The sequence below is a fragment of the Ctenopharyngodon idella genome, chromosome 16 (genome assembly GCF_019924925.1).
Source record: "Ctenopharyngodon idella isolate HZGC_01 chromosome 16, HZGC01, whole genome shotgun sequence".
NCBI classification, from domain to species: domain Eukaryota; kingdom Metazoa; phylum Chordata; class Actinopteri; order Cypriniformes; family Xenocyprididae; genus Ctenopharyngodon; species Ctenopharyngodon idella.
This window is the reverse complement of record NC_067235.1, coordinates 8,051,158-8,068,774: the sequence shown is the minus strand read 5'-3', so window position 1 is coordinate 8,068,774 and position 17,617 is coordinate 8,051,158. Positions and strand designations below refer to the sequence as shown.

Sequence of the window (17,617 nt, the reverse complement as noted above, 5' to 3'; positions counted from 1 at the left end):
ACACCTTTATCAACAATCAAATAATCGGACTGAAAACCTTGCAATGCAACATACTGACGCCTGTTATGCAAATAAGCATTAAACCAAAGAAGGGCATTTCTAGTTAAACCAATAGAAGACAATTTATCGAGAAGATAATGACCATATCATACCATATTAACCATATCAAAAGCCTTTGAAAGATCAATGAAAATAGCACCAGTAGCTTGGTCTTTGTCAAATGATAAGAACACATGATTTGTAAATTTTAAAAGAGCAGTAGTAATAGAAAAATTAGGTCTGAAACCAGACTGAAATGGTGATAGAATATTCAGTGAACTCATATAGGAAGATAATTGATTAAATATAAGTTTCTCCAAAATTTTCATAACAGAACAAATAATAGAAATCGGACGGTAATTGTTCATATCAGATGATTCACCACCTTTGAACAAAGGAATAAATCTATTTTTTTAATAGATTTATATCTAATAGATTTAATCTAAATTTCCATATAGAAGGAACAGAACAAGTTGACAAAGACAAATTAAATAAATCAGCAAGAGGATACATAAGTACATGAGCAGCAGATATAACAAATTTGGCTTCCAAACCATCAGGACCGCAGAACTATTAGCTTTTAGATCACATATAGCATAGTAAACATCAACAGGCATAATTTTTTTAAAGGAAAATGGACCAAAATAAGTAGTGGGATTTAAAGAACAGGTAATACTATTAAAGTCAAAACGCTGAGAACCGCAGATAGAGGAAAAATAATGATTAAAGGCTTGAGAAATAAGTAAAGGATCAGAAATAGAATCGTTATTCAGTTGAACATTTTTAATTACATTTTTATTAGATTTATTAAAGAGTTTATTCAACTGATCCCAAAACTGTTTAGGATTATGAAAATCATGCAAGAAACGATCCTTAAAATAATTAGCTTTGGCATTCCTAGTTCTAACCTTACATAGATTCCTTAAACGTCTGTAGTTTTCCCAATCTGAGGAATCCCTGGATAACTGATATTTAGCCCAAGCTTTATCCCTTTGCTTGAAAATAAGATCAGAACTTAACCAAGGTAAATGTCTGCCTTTGACTCTAATAGTTCTAATAGTAGCATGTTTGTTAATTACATTCATAACCTCAGAATAAAAAAAGCTCCATGCATCCTCAACAAAAGGAATTAACTGAAACCTATCCCAGTTTATCTCAATTAAATTATGAATAAATGGCCTATAAATATTACCAATAATTAATTTTTTGTTAGTATGAAGAGTAACCTTAATAAAAAGGCACTCAAAATTAACAGGCTCAATAATAGGGATAACACATTCAGAAACAAGGTTTACAGAAACATACGTGGCCACCCCACCACCTCTAGAAGCTCTATCAGATCTATACAAAACAAAATCATCAATTTTAATTTCATCATCAGAGATTTTACTATGTAGCCGTGTTTCTGAAATAGTAGTAATATTGGGTTTATACAAAAAAACCCAGGCTCTTAAATCATCAGTTTTTGAAACAACACTTCTAATATTAAGGTGAGCAACCTTTAAACCTTTAACTAATTCAATAATAACAACAACAAAAAAAATAATCAAATAATAGTTTGAAAAAATAAATAAATACCAAAAAAAAAAAAAAGATAAATAAATAAATGAATAGATGATAAGAGTGAGAAAGGAAAGACAGGTTGAGCAAACACAAAAAAAAAAGATAAATAAATAAATGAATAGATGATAAGGGTGAGAAAGGAAAGACAGGTTGAGCAAACACAAAAAAAAACGAATACACAACACACCACATAAACAAAAACAAAGCTAACATCTACAAGGTCAGATTCGAACTGCAATAAAGTATATTGATGAAAAGAAAAAAGAAAAGGGCCAAAACATTCGTGTAATCAAAAAAAAACAAAACAAACAAAAAAACAAAAAAATATTAAATTAAATACACTACTTTAAATATATATAAACATCTTACACAATCACAAAAGTTTAGCTCGATCACTGATCCACGCTTAGGAAGATTGTTTTACATTTTTTCTTTCTTCAAAGGAAAAAAAACAAAAAAAAAACACAGGGAATATCACTTACGCAACTTAGAGTGGTACAACAATCATGGAGAAGTGACAAAGAAAATCTTTAAAGTCTTTAAAGAAAATCTTAGCTTCCTTTGGGAAACGGAATAATTGAGGCTTTCCATGCACCAACACTCTTAACGTGCAGGGATAAAGCAAAGAGTATTTCATGTCCGAAACACGGAGGATCTTTTTCACAGCATCAAACTGCCAACACTTCTGAATCAAACCGGCACTAAAATCCGGATAAATATGCACCCGAGTACCTTTATAAAAAAGCTCCTTCTTCACCCTGGCCAGACGTAAAATGCTTACTTTGTCCTGGAGACGTAGAAACCTGACAAAAATCGGTCTAGGTCTAGACCTGGAACCAGAAGTAGATGTAGGAGATCGATAAGCCATCTCTATAACCGGTACAATGGAGAGTTGATCTGTGCCGAGAAGAAGTGGAATCAGCTGGCCCATGAAGGCGACCACATCACCACCCTCACTCTTTTTAGGAACCACAATAAAACGAAGATTATGCGACGGCTTCGGCTTCAGTTCTCAGCGTCGTCCACTCTATCCTTCAGGTTAGCATTCTCCTTTGCCAGTGTCTGCACGCGTTTTAACAGGTCATCGAGACTGTTACATTCGACGATGTTCGAATCAGTGTGTCTAAACACATTATTTAGCAATTTCACGGACTTGCCTGGATGCAAGTTATGTATCAAGTTTCAAACATCTCATTCACCAGAATATTATGAAGAAGAAATGCTACACAAGATAGTTTGCAGGGACTCCAATATTTCTGGCCTCTTGAAAAGCTTCTTCAGCAAGGAGCTACTTTTATTTTAAATTGACTGATGTGTCATTGCTTTTAAATGCCATTTTAATATAATTATTGGGGAGCTTCAGTGGTTTAAAACTCCACACTCAGCTAGTCAACTGACCCTGAATTAAACCCATAATGCACTCATGTTCCTTGTTTTACCATTTTAATCCAGTATTCTTTGTGTCTAACTGGTTTCAAGGTTAAGGAAGCACATTCATTAGAAAGTATACATTAGCAGTCGGCCAGTACCACACTTAAGCTTTTCTGGCAGCTGGTGCTATTTCAGGGTGCTATTTAATCATGCTGTATGTTGTATCAGTGAGAAAGATTAAAACACTGCTGGTTGTTATCACATTGGCCACCCCACCCAGACTATAGCTTGAGTCTAATGGATGATCTGTTCATTCTCAGAATTTGTGTTCAATCCCAGATGTTTTAATTTTGTCATTTCTTTTTGTCTCTTTTTAATTAGGTCCAACATTATCCCTCAGTGTTCCGAGTCCCTCTGAATTCCCAGCCCACATGCATCACATTTTAAAAAGGTTTTACTGGCTAAAACCTTGCTGTAAAAAATGATTGTGATTTTAACGGTAAAAGACTGTAAAAATGCTACGGTGAAAAAAAGTTAATTGGTTTACAGAAAGTTTCCATACTATATAAGTTGAATAACTGTAATAGATCAAACAGTACATTTAATGTGATTTTACAGTAAAATACCGTTAAATTTATATTTTTTGGAAGTGAAAAATAACGTCATTGTATTATTTACTGTGAAAAAACGTAAATTGACATTCCCACAATTCCCTGTGTGACACTTCACATTTGAAGTATTTCCGTTGAAATAACGAAATAATAATAATTTTCTTATTTTTTTCTAATCAGTTATGAACATTGGGGTTTTATGTTACATCTAATGTTGTTAAATTAGTGTTTATTGCATTTTTAAAATGTCATGTGTGTTACTATGATGGTGTTTAGTGTTTGTGTGAATGACACTGTGTGCACCTTCTATATAGTGGTATTGTCCTTCTCAACTTTTGGAAAAGCTGCTTGTGATGAGCTTTGATCATGTGATTCTCATCACCACTGTGTTTGGTGGTTGTTAGTGTATTACAAAGGTACAAAACAGAAATTAGTACTTCAATAGGTTAGTAAATTAACATTACATCAGTTAATGTAATACGTTTTTTTACTGTAAATTTAACAGAATTTTTTTTACAGTGCATAAAGTAAACAGTTATGAACCGTAATTATTACAATATAAACTTTAAATTATATGGTTTTGAACTGTAAAATAGACAGTAAACTAAGTGCTGTCCCGTAAAACCTAAAAAATTGCTACCGTATTTTTTACGGTACAGTTCTGGCAACCACAGCTGCCATTTTTTTACTGTAAATTTTTACAGTGTAAGAATACTTGGTTTCTGTAACCAATGAAGATGGCAAGATTTTGGCTCTGATTTATCTCCAAATGCAGTATGGGTGATGTTCCATTATTAGTGTGATTTTCATGAAAATACAATATGAATAAAGGAATTTTCTCATAGTTTGTTGCAAATGCGTTGAGGGGTATATATTCATATATTTTTGTTTTCAATATGTAATTTTGTATGAAAAGTTAACTAAAAAATATTAGTTGGGCAGTTCTACTTTTACCATAAGATGGTGACAGAGGTCCTTGAATACTTGACTTGTTTTTTGGAACCTGTGTGGAGTCCTCTTCTGGCTTATATTGTCTGAGTTTTTCTTGATGATCATACCCTTTATGCCAAGTGTTAAACTTCAGTGCATAACTCAATTTGTGTTATGAACAACATGCAATTTCAAATTACGCAGCTTTATTACTTTTCTAAATGATCAAACATATTTGAATTTTGCCTGGTGGATAAGACAGTAAAATCACATACACAAGCCTTATCCAGAAGCCTGAATTTTGCAAACTTGGATTGTTTTGACTTGGCCCAGTGAGCAACTACCTGTAATGCCCTAGCAACAACACAAATTACTAAAAGAAAAAATAACTCAGAACACCTTAGCCACTACACACCTACACTCTGCCAACCACTGAGCATTGTGGTGAGTTTTCAAAAAAACCAAAATGGGGTCACTTAGTTGTGTACAAATGTTCTAACTTGTGTGTGCAGAAAAGGTTATAATGCAACATTTTCACCAGATTTGCAGTAGGTATGTACAAACATAAATTTGATCTTACTCTAGTTCTAATGTAGATGGATTCTAAATTAATAGGCACATGCCAGTTAGCAATTAGCATATTAGATGCCCAAACCGTGCTTGCACAGAACCTGTCCAGTACAGGCCAGTTCTTCAAGAAAAGCTACATTTCTTTAAGCAATATCACACATTATTGCTACTCTGAAATAAGTTAAGCATTATTGTAAGTTTGGCTTATTGTCACATTTATTAATTTCTAATAAAAAGTGTGAAATTAATAGACAGATTCTATGCACAGTTAAAGAATGAGACCCAGAAGTAAAAATACTAGTTCCTCAAAAAATAGCCTTATGCACATAATTAAACTCCACAAATAGTTGTTGTTTTTTTTTATTCATCCTAGTCATTTATAGATCTGACTCATTTTTGACCTAAACGTGTGTAGCTGGTTTCTTTTAGTCATTTGTGACTTGTGAATGACATTTGTACAAGTGACAAATCCTAAACATCTCAAATTCTTGTCATAAAATTCTCACTTCCTATGTTTCATACACCAGACTACATGGGTGTTTAAGGTTAAATAAAATGAGATTCTTTTCACATATATATTTTCACAGTGGGTACATCCATCTGATTATACATTCTTAAAGAATGTGGGAGAAAATGTGGGAGTTTTAGCACTGAAAAAGCTTTAGTCATGTTTAAATATAGTAACATTCCCTAATTCCACAATATAATAAATATCCCCTTTCAATATAATATAATAACAAAGTAGCACAAAATAGAATTTAAACAGTGTACTATAATGTAATGGGAGGATTATTTATGCTATTTATTCAGATGAATTCCATGAATATGCCTACTTTGCATAGAAGTAGGCCTAGTTTTTGCTATTCAAAGTATTCTGTATTCTAAAATTACATATTGCAATTGTGCATTGAGTGTGTATGTACATGTCCTACAGGCACACCAGAGAGGAACACAGTGTGTGAGAAGTGTCCCCAGGGTTATTTCTCCAGCACATCGTCATCCACTGAGCCGTGTATGCCCCACAAGGATTGCACTCAGCTGGGCCTGAAGACTGTCAGACTAGGCACAACTACACAGGACACACTGTGTGAATCTGAGAATAAAGAGTTCACTTTTGACTGCTCCCATCAGCACACAGAATGTCACACTGGTAAGCTTCATTAAACCATTCCAGCCCTTGTTTTATCATTGAAAAAGTTGTTGTTTGATTTGAAAATAATTTGTGCAAATTTTGGTGAATAATGGACAAATTCTTTTTGAAGGAATAGGTGTTCTGATTCCTGGAACATCCCTAGGAATTGCCCTTGCTGGGCCCAGTGACAGTGACTCTGCACTGCTTACTGATTGTTTTTTTTTTACCCTAGCTTTAAAAAACAAAACAAAACAACAAACACAAAATTAATAACAACATAAATTTTACTTTAGAGACTGACCTCTGAATACATAATGTTAGGTGAATAACTCAATGTTCGGCTTCAACAATTGAGCCCAGGCTTTTGAAAACATTATCCAAAACACATGCTTGGGAAAAATATCACTCCTAAAGAGTAGTCAGAAAGATATGACAAAGGCTCTCTGTTTCTCCAAATCAGGCTTCTTGGTAAAAAAGTTCAAAAAACACTTTAAAGGTTCACCCAAAAATGAAATTTCTGTCATTAATTACTCACCCTCATGTCTTTCCACACCTGTAAGACCTTTGTTCATCTTCAGAACACAAATTAAGATATTTTTGATGAAAACCGAGAGGTATATGAACCACACATAGGCAGCAACATCATTGCACTTTTCAAGGCCCAGAGAAGTAGCAAAGTCATTGTTAAAATAGTCCACGTGACTACAGTGGTTCAACTTTAATGTTATAATGCAACAAGAATACTTTTTGTATAAATAAGGACTTTATTCAATTTCTTCTCTCCCCTGTCATTCTCCTATGCTGTTTACGTTGTATAGACAGTGCAGTGCTTCCGTGTTCTACGTCAGAACGCCGGCTCAGTATTGGTCAGCTCCTGCGTCAGCATCACACGCATGTGTTGGCTGCTCATGTGTACAGCGTCAGCCAATACTGAGCCGGTGTTCTGCCGTCAAAACATCAGCTCAGCTGGGGATGTGTTGGTAGTGCTATGTGGTGTTGCAAAATATTCCCTTAGAAAGATACAGAGCTGCTGTGTCCATGTATTGTTCCCGCAACGCTGAGCACTTTATCCAGGGTCTGCATTAATCATTCTGCAGAATGTTATGCCTGTGACATATTTAAATCTACCTCCTCAAATTGAATATGTCACAGGCATACCATTCTGCTGAACGATTAATGCAGACCCTGGATAAAGTGCTCAGCATTGCGCAGCATTGCTCCCCCCGAGAGTGGTTTGGAGCAAGTATTGTTACAGATTAGCTTGAGGGGTTTGGGTTCTGTTACCAGTGTGAATGCATTTCCGTAGATTTAAAGGTGAAAAACTCCACACAATTGCGAGTGCTTCATGATCTGTTTGACAGAATCCTCTTTCAACATCAGTGAGAGCTACTAGCATAAGCAATATATATATATATATATATATATATATACTGCCATATAGATATTTTTATTATTATCTCATAATTTTTTAATAATTTGTGTAATTTTGTTGCAGTAGCTTTCACACAGCACAGGGAGGCTTTTTTGAAACTTGAAACTTAATTTACAAAAAACAGCTGGTAATAAAATAAGAACAAATAAATTGCAAATGATAGCACAAATAAATACAAGAGAATAAAGAGATAAATGAAATTAAAGCTGCAAGCAGCGTTGAAAGGGCCCACCGCCACCCGGTGGCCTTATGAAAACAGTGAACAGTGGGCGAGACATACATTTGAGCGGGTAAATATAGGAGAAATATGGAGAAAAAATGTGATGTGCCACACTTCCTGCTGCCAGCAGGTGGTGCTTTGACTACAACTGAATATTGCAATATAGATGTCTTCAGACCAGGACTATTATCAAACATGAAGTTTGGAGCAGATTGGACTAGAGTTGTCAAAAGTACCAACTTCGGTACCATTTTGGTACTGAAATTTAAAAAATGTGATGCTTTGAGCGCTGTTGAACGAATTCGTAAACACCTCTGATTGGCCGTTGTGTTCACAGCTCATCGGATATGTCTGTGTTTGGCTTAAATAATCGATGCTTCAAAAACATTGTAAATAGTCATCTATGACACTCTTCACTGAGCGCTTACACAGATACACACAGGAGCGTTTGAAAGCGGGCATCTGTCGCAGACCAGTCCGGTGATTGACGCCTGCTTTCAAATGCTCTCGCTCTCGCTTTCAAAACGCTTTCTAATTCAAACACTTCCGTGTGCTTTCAGATGCTCCCATGCGTTGATCATTGTAGCCAATCACAGACATATCTGATGAGCACGTCAACACAATGGCCATCAGAGGTGTTTACGAATCCGCTCAACAATGCTCAAAGCATTATATTTTTAAAATTTCAGTACCGATTGGTACCAAAGTCGGTACTTTTGACAACTCTAGATTGGACATTGTATGCCTGAACATCCAACTTCTTGTTTCATGGTATTAATCGCATACATTAGCACTTAGTCAAGCGCTGCATGATTTAACATGTTTCTAACATGTTAGGTACTTCATGGCATATTTAAATGGAGTTCTGGGAGTGAATTACAGTATAAAGCATGCCGTTTCCTGTTACCACCAGGTGGCGCTATGATTAACTGAATATTTGCAAGTAGATGTCTTCAGGCCAGGACTCTTATCACACATGTGAAGTTTGGGGCAGATCGGACATTGTATGCTAGAGTTACAACAGCTTCCTCTTTCATGGCGAAACATCAAACTTTGTCAGTCCACCACGGACACGCCTTTCAAAGAAAACTCAAGTGCTGTGTTTGAAATCGCCCCCTATACCCTCATTCACTATTCCCTACATTACTCCACTAATATAGTCCACTTGAAGGAGTGAATGAAACGAGTGAGTGAATTCGGACACTGAGTGCACCGGAAGGGCTGCCGATTTCGCATAGTTTGTGCTGCTGTTTAATAATCTTTTGAAATGTAGCAAACTGGCAGCTCCAGTAGTAATGAATATTTATGTTGAACTAGCATGTTCAAACCTTTTAAACGATTTAATGATTAATTAAAAAGGAATTTATACCTGTATGATAATGCTGGACCAGCGCGGTTTGGAAAATGAATGGATGATTGATTCAGCTGTGGGCGCCATCTCCTGGCGAGACGCGGGAATTCATTCAGCGTGCGACTCTCACAGTGCATTATGGGTATTCTCTAGCCGTTGAGCGTGCATCGGTTGTACACTCGTTATTGCGGTGCATTGTGGGATTGAATGAGTGCACTCAACATCGTCCACTATGGTTTCGGACACCACTACAAATGGCTGTCCCCTCAAATAGTGCCCTATTAAGGGTATAGGGGGCAATTTCGGACACAGCCAAGGTCTTTGCAGTTTATCATCGCCAAGGTCTTAAGATTAGGCTGACAACATATGATGTTGATCTGGTTAAATCTGTACGAGGAGTTAATCACAGTGTAAAACGTGACATTTCTTGTTGCCTGCAGGTGGCGCTATGACTGTAACTGAATATTGCCATGTAGATGTCTTCAGATCAATACTCTAATAAAACATGTGAAGTTTGGGGCAGATCGGAGATTAGACTGGGATTAGACTGACCAAATATGATGTTGATCTGAATAAAGCTCTAGGAGGAGTTCGTTAAAGTACAACATCTGGAAATGTCAAAAACTGCACAAGTTTTGCAGAGAAAATAATAAATATTTTTGAGCATGTTTAGGCCCTCAAAAATGCAATTCATTTCGGAGAAGGAGAAGAATACAAAAAAGGTCTGCACTCTGAAGCACTTTAATCATGGTACACAGGAGATAAGATGACAAACGTTTCGGCTCTTCGCCTTCGTCAGTGTCACACAGGACTGCGTCAGTCATTGTACTTCCTGCTACCAGCTGGTGGCGATATGACTATAACTAAATTTTGACATGTAGATGTCTTCAGGCCAGGGCACTTATCAAACGTGAAGTTTGAGGCAGATTGGACATTGTATGCTTGAGTTACAACAACTTCCTTTTTCATGACGATAATAGCATGCTTTAGCACTCAGTGTTGCTAGCATGTTTTAGAATGTTTGTATCATGTTTAGCACTCAATTGCATATTTTAGTATGTTGATAGTAGTGCATCACAGTGTTAAACACGTTACTTCCTGTTCCCAGTGGGTGACGCTATTACTATAACTGAATATTGTCATGTAGATGTCTTCAGGCCAGGACTCTTATCAAACGTGAAGTTACGTTCAAACGCAATCTCTCAACAAGCAAGAACAGAGTCTACTGCCATAAATGCATTGCTATGAGTGCTTTCAACTCCCTCGAGAGCTGAACGCGCTGACATAGGTGGAGCTTCTCAACTTGACCACATCACAAAGCATGCATTCAACTCCCTCAAGAGCCAAATGCTCTCCATTCAAACACTAGATTCTTATCACTCTATAGAGAAACAAGCAACAGAGTCTGCTGACACAAATGCATCGCTATGAGTGCCTTCAACTCCCTCAAGAGCCAAATGTGCTCTCTCAGGTGAGAATCAAAGAACAAAGCTTCTTACCAGTCCCTTTCAGTAGTCTCTTGAATGCACCCATGGCGTTTCTGTCTTACATGCACATACAAACAAATGGCTCCTGAAGACAAAGAAGGGGATGACTTGTTTCTCAGGTGCCCATTTATACTAACGCCATAGGCTGTCGACGGCCAGTGCAATTGTCGCTCTCTCCATAGCGTTTTGTCAGACGCAGTGCGAGTTCCTATTCGAAAAGGAACAGTATTCGTGTGACTCAGGCAAGAGATGCAGCTCTTGTGCCCATCAGATGGATAAGACCAATACAAGGGCACTTGCAGAATGGCATTTGAAACAATTTGCTCTTTTAGAAAAATCCTTGTCCTCTTCTCACCAGAACACAGCAGAGGACAGGCAGGTGCGCTGTAGGCATCTACATCCACATGAATTACTAAGCATATAAGCAGCAGAATTTACGCAATTGTGTTTATGCAGCAGCAAGCGGTCCTAAGCAATGGATATGAGAACAGGTTTAAGTGAAGTAAGAATTTGCGCCTTCAACAGGGTTCACTATATTTAGCTGCATAACTTTCAATGACACATTCATTTATTTCTGAGAGAGATGTTTCCATTAGCTATACTAAATGTGCGTGGCTGATTTCAGCTGCACACAGTGTCAGAGTCACTGAGTCAGCGCAGTTTCTCAAGAGCGGCTGCACGGGCTCTGATGACGGCACAGCTGTTCCACAATTGGCCGGATTCACCGCATGACAACAGATTTGTACAGATACAAATCTGTATTTTTATAACAGTTAAAGCTCTTTTCATGTAGTCGTGCTGTTATATTGTGTCATGTTTATCAAAATAAGACTGATAAAAAAACATAGACCCCACTACATTGGTATTTAAATAATATATGCTTATTTTGAACTTTATTCTTGTAAAAACAGATTCTGTAAGCAGTGCATAAAGTATTGAATGAAAATGTCTCTGAAACATCTGTGTATTAGTAAAATATTGCATTTATTTCACTTCAGCTGTGATAAAGTATGCAAATGCAGCGCGAGCATCACTACAGGAAACAGAAAGTGTCCGACTTCACGTCTCAGTTTTCAGCTCCTCCCCACCTGCACGCGACTACTTTCGCTGATTGGTTGCATCCAGTCGCAGCCGATGTCGAACACACCTGACATGAAACAAGGAGGCACATGACAAAGGAGCACATGGCAGGATCACATGACTAGAACATAAAAGACTTGTTCGAGATGCGTCGGCGCTGCGGAGACCGATTGCCGTATGAAATCAAAGTACCACGAGAGCGATTGGAGAGCATACCACTCCTTATGCTTTTAAAATCGCTCTCGCAGTTTTTTTGATGTCATAAACTGATCGGACAGCGCAGCGCCGATGCATCTCGAACAAGTCTAACATAAACAAGGGAAACACATGGCAAGGGAGCACATGGCAAACCAGGAAACATGAAACATGACAATGACTATTTAAAAAAATAAGACAAGAAACATGAACCACGAACAAAACCAAAACTATACGTGACAGATCCCCCCCTCTATGGGCGGCTCCCGACGTCCAACAAAACCAAAACTATACAAACAGTCCAGGAGGGTGGTGGAGTGGAGGAGGTCTTGGGGGAGGGATGGTGGTCCAGGCCCTTGCAGGGGAACAGGACATGGACTAGGGCATAGCAGTGGCGGGCCTGGGCCGTGGAGCGTGGGCGGACCTGGCAGGCTAGGACACCTCCAGGATGGTGCCGCCTTGGAGGTGCAGGTAGTTCAGGGGACCATGGCAGTGCGGGCAGTTCAGGGGATCATGGCGGTGCAGGTAGGTTGGAGTCCCCTCTGGACACTGGTCAGGGGTTGGAGTCCCCTCTGGAGAGGATGCATGCGTAGCCCAAACACACATAATAGCAGTGACCATAATTGCCAGTGCTGCACACTCTGGAGACTCTGGTGTGGTGGCCGTCTTGGCTGAGGGCTCAGGTGTGGCAGTCATCTTGGCTGAAGGGCTCAGGCGTGGTAGCCATCTTAACTGAGGGCTGAGGCATGGCAGCCATCTTGACTAAGGGCTCAGGCATGGCAGCCATCTTGGCTGAGGGCTCAGGCGTGGCAGGCATGACGTGAAGAGACTCAGACTTGGCAGGCATGACTTGAAGAGACTCTAACTGAGCAGACATGACATGAACAGTCTCTGGCTGGGCAGGCATGACGTGAACAGGCTCTGGCTGGGCAGGCATGACGTGAACAGGCTCTGGCTAGGCAGGCATGACGTGAACAGTCTCTGGCTTGGCAGATATGACGTGAACAGACTCTGGTGTGGTAGTTGTGGCGTGAACAACTCCAGACATGGCAGTAGGGGCATGGAGGCACTCTGGTGTGGCAGCCATGACGTGATTTTGGCATGGTGAGGGCTCTGGCTTGGAGGGTATTGCGGGTTTGTGGGGCTCCTCCACCAAACCCACAGTATATGATGATCCATTCAACAGCAAGGCATGATCAATGTACTCCTCCAGTGACCAATGGACTTTCCCTCCATGTAGCCTTGAACAGATAGGTTCCTTTAAACCCACTCGAAAGATGTCCTTAAGTGCAACATCATTGAAGTTCATTTCGCAAGAAAGTTCACAGAATTCTGCAACATAGTCCTCTATGGGGCGATGGCCTTTACATAGACGAAGCAGGGCAAATGCTGGGTTCATGGTTGGTGGTCAAGTATTCTGTAAGCATTCCACTGGAGGCAAGTCTTGACGAACCCAAGTGCAGTTTATTTACATGAACAAGATAAAACATAAAGGCTTGGCTTATTTCTGTATTGAAATATGAGAATCTATGGGCTAAAACAGTACAGAGTATCTGAGATACTGATATGGTTCATTGACACCAGTATCTGTTTTTGTTTTGTTTCTGCAAAACTTTGTGTTTATCATGCTTCCATGTCCATAACCATTCCCGCACCTCTCTTTCATCACCTTCCAGAAATTACACTATGCGAGGAAGCAATATTTCAGTTCCTTGCATCACCTCCTTTGGCCTCTGTCCCTGTGGAGCATCTTTCTGAGAGCCTTCCAGGACGCAAAGTGGACTGGAAGAGTGTTGAAAAGCTGAAGAAAAGCTGCAGTCCTCAGCAGCAGGCACTACATCTGCTCCGTCTCTGGAGAGAGCAAAATAAGGACCAAGACAAACTCCTCAGCATCATCCAAGGTCATCATCTCAGTTTGGCTTATATAGATTTAATAGACACTTAGAGATAAATAAAATAAAAAAAGATGGCAGAACTGATTTTAGTGAATTTAGAGCCTTTCAGTGTTAGATCATAAGTGGTCACCAGCATCGTTAGCATGAATACAAGTGAGAAAGTACAAGCATTAGCAATCCTAAAGGCTATTTTTGTCTTATGTTGTGGTAATGTGGTTTACATGTAATCCTAGTTCAAAAGATTTAAAGAATTGAAACCCATAAAACTTAAATCAATGAAAGGTCAAACTATTACTGTAAATGTAAATCTCCTAAAAAAAAAACTACCTAAACAAAAAAGATTCTACATTAAAACATTCTACATTAAAATGTTACTTTATGTTGGATTGTTGTCTAGATGAAGAGCTTGTATTGCACAAGTCACCTGCACCTGAATTGTTTTGACATTATTTGCATTTGGACATTTTTTTAGTGGATTTTATATACAGATTAGGGCTGTCAAAATTGAGGCAATTAATGCAGCATCTGTTTTTTTCCGTCATAATTTGGCTAGTGCCACAAGACAAACAAGAACGCGCTGTCTGAACACGTGCCAGTATCAAGTTTTCAACACAGAATTATGCCAAAATGGCCATTTTGTCGAGTATCCTCGCAAGAGCAGTCTTAAATGGGTTAAATAACGTCTTAAATAAACTTCAAGAGAAAATGAGATGCGCGTCATGTTCTGCAGCGGCAGGTCTTGAAGTCATAGCAGCCTTATAAACCAGATGCTGTGATGTCTGTCAGTAATGTTACTCAAAGAACAAATGTAACAGAGAAAATTGTAGCTTTAATAAGGATTAATCTATATTTAATTTATAATTCATGCAGTTAAGACTGTAAAGTGTTCGATAACTTTATTCAATTTCTGTATATTTCCTATGTTAGACAGGTAGGAAGGCCACAGGTAAATATGACATTTATTATAATGGGTTTATATGAAGGTTATTTAAGTTCATTTAACTTAAAAAAAATGTTATTTTTTTAAAAGCCTAATAAATGTTGAAATTGATAGCTTTCTGTTATATTGTAATGTTGAATGTCTGTAATTAATGTTTAAAAAAAATGGCCTTCATTCATAAAAAGATGCCATTAAACGAATATTTAAAATATAGGGTCTTTTATGTTGCTTCTGCATTAATTTGGAGAGTAACTGTGAAATTATTACAATATAAAAATATAAAAAAATATTACATTTTTTTAATCGATTGACTGCACTAATACAGATGTATGGAAAATAATACAGGCCTAGTTTAATAAAATTATAGTTTGAAAAAAAGAAAATTTGGAAGAAAAAGAATAATTCAAGTTCAAGAATTTTAACAAAAAGGCTTGCTAAATTTATACCAGAGTGTGTAACTTGATGTAGTTTGTCCTTTTGCTATATTCATAGTTGAAATTTCGTATTACATAATTGTTCTAAAGCAAGGTGAACAATTTGTTCACGTTTTGACTTCATCTACCATCATAATATCAATTACATCCTCTCTCCTGTATTTTTTTAACTTCAATGCAAGGTACTTTATGTTCATAGTACTAACGTAATCCACCCACTTTCTCCTAGGTGTAAACCACTGTGAGAGGAAGGTATCTCGCTGTGCCAGTGTAAAAAACCTCACTCTGGAAGACCTGTTGCTCCTGATGGACAGTTTACCTGGTGAGAAAGTGAGCGACGAGGATGTACGGACCCTGGTAAACACCTGTCCCTCCCAACGTTACATCCTACATCTCCTCCACCTGTGGAAGATTCAGAACGAAGGTCAGGACCTGGCCAAGGCTTTATCTCACAGTCTCCGCAAACTACGTTCAAAAGGTGCCCGCCGCCCCCTTCTAAAAATTCTAAAGAGGATCAGTCGGATTATTAGTGTGTCATCCATACACCGTATGTATGAAAAGATGATTGTCAACATGATCCAGGACAACACATGTTTCAAAACTAAACTGTACAATGACTAATTATACTATATCAAAGGACAATTGAAATTTAGTTATTTAAATGAAAAGTTGTACATAGATTTGGACAGTTGTGGGCTAAAAGGGGACAGGGCTGGGTAACTGATTTGTTGTTAAGATGCTTTTTTTTTATTTTTTTTTTATTTTTTTTATATTGGACTTAAACTTTGAGTTTGATTCCAAAATGGAAATATAAGCCAACTGCTGGAGCAAAATCACCTTTAATTCAGGTTATTGCTCGACTCTGAAATGGAATGCTTTATTGAAGTTGTAAATAATGGAAATTGGTTATGAATGTATAATAAAATAGAGAGCAGTTATGTTTTATTTAACTGTAATTATGTATTGTCAGGTTTTGTTATGTTTATAACATTTTAAAAAATAACAAATATATATTTATCAATTTGTCAGAAAACTGAACTTTAAAAATTCAGTAGACAATTTGTTTTTAATTTATGGATAAATGTGACTATTTTGAGTCTATATTGATGTTTACCACCACATATTCTCATAACCACAGTGATCTGATAAAAAAAAAAAGCTTTTAAGCTCCTAAATATTGGATATATATGGCCATCTAAACCCTGTCTTTACTGTTTTTGATGTACCTTTACATGATCTACATGTATAGATAATAAGGGTAAAAGGGTCAATTTAATTTAGAACAATAGGAAATTAGCCTATTATTTAACTTTAAATTTCTCAACAGTTTTTGTTTATAATCAGTTCTAATAAGATTAGATTGTTAAATATGTCTTTCAAGCTAAAATGGCCCCAATTATAATATAAGTTTTAACAGAAGTATCAGGTCTGCCTGCCAGGATGTAATAAAACACTTCTTTTTACTGAGTTTAATATTAAGTCCTCATGTTTTTAGAGGCTGTTGTGTTTAGATATTACAGGGCTGGATTATAGAGCAGGCAAGTGGGGCCAGTTACCCAGGCTTCCGATTGTCATCAGCCTAAGTCCCCTAATTACTATTTAGTCATCTATTGTTAGCCTACCAAAACTTTTAAATTGCCTGTCATTTAATGTAGTATAAGGCATCTATCACTATGGAATGTGAGGGCCTCCAGGGACAAGTGACCAGGGACCTTGCAAAACCATGTCCTGACCCTGAAAACTTGTAATCATGAAAACTTGTAAACAAGCATTCACTTGTAAACTCTTTAATACTATTTTTGCTGAATCTGTAGTTATGGAAGCTATTAATGTAATCTTAATTTTAATTTAAACTCTCAAACACCCTGGGATGTACTTATTGTTTGATGTCCATTTCTCACTAATACATGATAATACATAACATGTCTTTTTTAATTATCAGTGTAAATCTGCTTACTGTTTTTTCTATTAAATTAAATTTTTGTATTAATCACTCTTTGTATTTGTATGTTGTTTGACTAAGTATTCACTCACGTTGCTTCTGCTCATATGGTATTCATTGAAATTATGCAGATATCATACAGAAAAATATCCAAATATGGTAGGAAGCAGTTAGAGTGACCACTAAACAAAGGAATCCAATAGGCATCTCTGTGTAAACACCTGATCCAAGTGGAGGACAATACTGAGAATAATATGACATACATGAGAGAAAGAGCATGATGTAGAGTATAAAATGGCTTGTTTCTGTTTTTAGATAGGAGATAAAGATAAAGATAAGAGGTACATTGTTGGGGGGAGTTCAGGAGTTCTTCTTTTAGATGACTGATGAGTTATGAATAAAAAATGTTAATGTCAGATATTTAC

General features: G+C 37.4%; 2 protein-coding genes and 1 long non-coding RNA gene across 3 annotated transcripts in view; 2 read left to right on the top strand and 1 right to left on the bottom strand.

Annotated features, from left to right (window-relative positions):
- Positions 1-17,248, top strand: part of LOC127497965 (tumor necrosis factor receptor superfamily member 11B-like) — a 35,097-nt gene extending 17,849 nt beyond the window's left edge. Inside the window, exons 3-5 of the mRNA XM_051866820.1 lie at positions 6,019-6,234; positions 13,658-13,882; positions 15,480-17,248. Of these exons, the coding sequence (XP_051722780.1) occupies positions 6,019-6,234; positions 13,658-13,882; positions 15,480-15,871 (833 nt within the window). The 3' untranslated portion in view covers positions 15,872-17,248. The remainder of the gene's footprint in view (positions 1-6,018; positions 6,235-13,657; positions 13,883-15,479) is intronic.
- The window catches only part of LOC127497970 (uncharacterized), a 351,488-nt gene that overhangs the window by 50,054 nt on the left and 283,817 nt on the right, over positions 1-17,617 (bottom strand). The gene's annotated exons all lie outside the window — the stretch shown is intronic.
- Positions 1-17,617, top strand: part of LOC127497975 (uncharacterized) — a 393,949-nt gene that overhangs the window by 96,647 nt on the left and 279,685 nt on the right. The gene's annotated exons all lie outside the window — the stretch shown is intronic.